The sequence below is a fragment of the Lotus japonicus genome, chromosome 6 (assembly GCF_012489685.1).
Source record: "Lotus japonicus ecotype B-129 chromosome 6, LjGifu_v1.2".
Lineage (NCBI taxonomy): Eukaryota > Viridiplantae > Streptophyta > Magnoliopsida > Fabales > Fabaceae > Lotus > Lotus japonicus.
Window position 1 is genome coordinate 53,854,535 of NC_080046.1, and position 4,055 is coordinate 53,858,589.

Below are 4,055 nucleotides of genomic sequence, written 5' to 3' on the forward strand. Positions count from 1 at the left end.
CTGACAACACTGACAAATTATTAAAGTAAACAGTACAGACTTGACAAAACACTGACAAATTATTAAAGCAAACACTACAGACTTGACAACACTGACAAATTATTAAAGCAAACACTACAGACTTGATACCACTTGAAAATTAATAAAGCAAACATTACAGACAATTAATTTCCAAAGAGCTCTTGGGACAACCTCTTCAACAGCTCTTTCTTGTGGTCATTGAGATGCTCCTCTTCACTTAACTTTAGAAATAATTCCATTTTCTTAGCTTCAGTCTCCTCTTTCCTCAATTTATTAGCCTTTTGTTGCATCGATGCTATCTGCTTCAATTGTTCAACCACTATCTCCTTGACTTGTTTGTATTCAGTTCAATCTTTCTCCATCATCTCCAAGGCAGCTGTTGTGCTCTTCTTTTTACCCTTTTTTTTAGCTGCCTCCCTACCCATTGGACGGGGAATCGATCCTATAGAGTTTGAGCCACATGCATCACTCTCGCGAGATCTCTTAGATCCACTACTTCCTGAGCCAACATTTCCTCCTGCTTGACTACAGTAACATGATTGATCACGGAGAGCCTGCCATTCTGCCATCAAATTAAATTGACCCTTCTTCCCATCTGCGTATAATTCTTGCGCTTGGGTCAAAATATCATTCTCCGACCAACCGCTTCGTTGCATACGCTTAGCGCCATCATAAGCGCCAATCCATTTATTTATTTGCTTGCTCATATAATTATAACGGTTTCGGCATGCATTTCCATCCCGCGGAGGATCGAATGAGCAATGCTGATTACAATACTCAGCAATTTGACCCCAAAATGTTTCTCCTTTTTTGTTTCTCCCGACAACACTGTTTGTTCCATATTTAAGCCACCCACTAATTAACACCCTATTTTGATCAGTGTTCCATGCTGGTAAGCGACTTCTCCTGCTCGTAGGAGTTGAGTCCTCTTCATTTGGAGTGGCTTCATTACCAGCTGTCATGCCACCAAGAGTCATTTGTGTTGAAAATTCGGGAAATTCAGGTGCACCATCATTAGACGGCGGTGTTGGAGATGGATATCTGAACATAGATCCATGATGGGGATGAGGACGTTGGTTGAGAAATTGATTTGGATCTTGAAAATTGTTGGGATTTTGGTAGTTAGATTGATTTGGATCTTGATAATTGTTGGGATTTTGGTAGTTGGAAAATTGATTTGGATGTTGATAATTGTTGAGATTTTGGTAGTTGGAAAATTGATTTGGATGTTGATAATTGTTGGGATTTTGGTTGTTAAATGAGTTAGAAGAATTCTGGGTGTTGAAATGGTAATTGTTGGGATCCATTTCAAAGGAAAGGGGATAATAGAAAGATAATAAGATGATGGAAAACTTGGTTTTTTTTTCTGTGTCCAAATCAAACGAACCAAGTCTCTATTTATAGAGAAAAAAAATCATGAATTTTGGTAAAAAAATTATATTTTTAAAATTTTTTTTGAATGAAATAATTGAGTTGGAAAGATTAGGATAAACGAAAATCGCCCGGACCAATCAAACAACGTCACGTGTCCCACTGCAGCGCCTCCCTCTCTCCTCTGACGCGTGTGTGGCACGCGCCTGTCGGTGCCCAACCAGGGCATGCCACGTGGCTCCGGATGCAGGTTTCAGCTGTGTTTAAATTTTTTCAACTCCTCTCTCCCCCTTTCAACTTTCAACACTTATTTTAAACACCATTACACACACATTTCAACATTAAACACACCCCTTTCAACACCATGATAAAAATCATTCAAATTGTTCGTAATATTAATCAGTTCCAATTCACAAATCCTTGACATATTAACTTCTTTTGTCTACCCATCAATAGAAGAAAAGAGTTTTATTCAAATTTATTCATGCAAAATACAGCACAAGAGTGAAGATCACTGATAATAACTATAATGTTTTGGCTATGAAATACACATTATAAGTTGAATACTTCATTTGTTCCTAGTTCTTATATTTTTTCTGTAACCTGCAGCAGATATTAAGAATTAACGACTCTGCAGTTCTTTCGAATCTCTCCCTCAGAACCAGTTAGCGGGTTTATGTTCCCCATTTTGACCATGGCATAGGCAAACTCCATAAGAAAAAACCTTTCATTTTCGCTATAAAACTGGACCAAAGGTTTAGTAGTTGCGGTGGCGTCCTCACTCGAAAACAGAATCTGGTCAGAGCCAAGGAGACCCTTTCCATGGAGCAAGTTCTTGAAGTAGTGGTTATCAAATTGATCCGCTGAGTCTTGGTCTAGCACACTAGTTATGTTCCCATCTCCACTTTCTGGGCACAAGTTTTGCAATTCAGTAAGTGTGTCAGTTTCTATAGTATCATCTGGTGCTCCTGTTTCGGAGAAATTGAACAATCTTTTGCTAAATGAGGCACACCTTGCTCGCCCAATGGTATGTGAACCTGAAGAAATATTTCACATGTACATAAATAAATAGATAGATGTTAGTAATTGTTCAATTTATGAGAATAGGTAATAGGTGACATTAATCCTTGTAGGCTTATACCACTATTGTTTTCATGACTAATGTTTGAAAATGCTTATACAATTCATTATAAAACCAAAATCAATTCTAGAGATAAGTTTTTGAGTAGCTTATGAGTGTTGTAATTAATTCTGAGGAAAAGATAAGTTATTTAAACATATTACCTGATAAAGTAACAACATCTTTGTGATCAAGGCCAACGTTATTAAACTTGGAAATGATGGTATCTAATGTGTCAGTTGGAGCGGGAATTGAAATATTTGCCAATGTCCCGTTTGAGACTAATCCATCTCTCCGTCCTTGCGGAACAAACCAAAAGGGACCTCCACTCTGCAAAACGTGAATGTGATTATGGTAAAAAAGTAAACACAAACCGATAGCATATTCAGATCAGCTTGTGTTTATTTCTTCAAAATCAATTATGACAACCAGAAGCTATTGACAGAAACTTCTAATCAGAATTGATTCTAACTTTAGAATAAAATGTAAAAGGACTTCTAAACATGTATTCAGCTTTCCTTTTTCTTTGTGAGATAACTATATTTAATCATTGAACGTACCAGTTGAACAGAGTCTCTAGCAGCTATGGCTAATATATCAGCACAGGACACAACTCCACTACATGCACTCTCCACTGAACTTTTGATTCTATCTATAACTTCAAATCCTCTAGCAGAATTCAAGTTAGGAGCAGCAAATTTCTCACTATCTTCATCTCCATCCAGTAGAATTGAACCATCACAACCCTGATAGTAAAATATATTGGATAAAGAAAAAAAAAGTGATCAACCCTTAGTACATAAATTACTTGGTATATTATATCTGTTCAAATGTTTTCTAGCAGAATAGCTAAGTCTAAAACATTTCAGTCTTAGTAAGGTGTTTTTTTGCTACTATGGGGCAGTAAAAATATGAATTGATTGATAAAATTTGATTATGGAACAACAAATATGAAGTGTTTTAAAGTTAAAAATTAAAATGGAATCTTAAACTTGCAATTTAACCAAAAAAGGAACTAGAACATGCAAGTCAGGCCATTTTTTACATACATTTACAAAGCAATCATGGAAGTGAAGCCGAAGCAAAGAAGCACCCATTCGCATCTCATTTTTCAGAGCGTTTTGGACCTCTCTTCTCACTATTCCAAAAAGATCAGGGCATGTTTTTGCATAAAAATATGGGGACAATTGGGACCTTACAGCCACACTCAAAATGAAGAAACTCATAAGCCAAAAATATGCATTAGAACTGCATGATCTATTCATTATCATTTTGCTGTTACCAAGTTGCTATGCATGTGGAAAACAAGCCTAACAATGGCTTTATTTATAGCCAAGAAACGAGTCAAGTAGCAATTTCTTTTTGTTTTGTCGATTAGGATGCAACTTAAAATGCTGCTTGGTGCTGGCGGCAGCAATGCTCTTGCATTCAAATTAAGATTTTATTGCTACAAGATTAGATGCTTTAACATATGCATTTGAAAGTGGTGTCAGTGTCACCCTACTAATCAAATTCTGAGAAATGTAAACCTCCTATTCAAGTT

The 4,055-nt window shown here is 36.5% G+C and overlaps 1 protein-coding gene across 1 annotated transcript; it reads right to left on the reverse strand.

The window, feature by feature from the left end:
* Positions 1-1,845: 1,845 nt before the first annotated feature.
* Positions 1,846-3,820, reverse strand: LOC130722996 (peroxidase 59-like). The gene is made up of 4 exons (XM_057573904.1): positions 3,562-3,820; positions 3,073-3,258; positions 2,677-2,842; positions 1,846-2,429 (listed from the first exon to the last, which is right to left on the reverse strand). Exons 1-4 carry the CDS (start codon positions 3,781-3,783, stop codon positions 2,008-2,010), a joined length of 996 nt encoding a protein of 331 aa, XP_057429887.1. The 5' UTR covers positions 3,784-3,820; the 3' UTR covers positions 1,846-2,007.
* Positions 3,821-4,055: the final 235 nt, after the last annotated feature.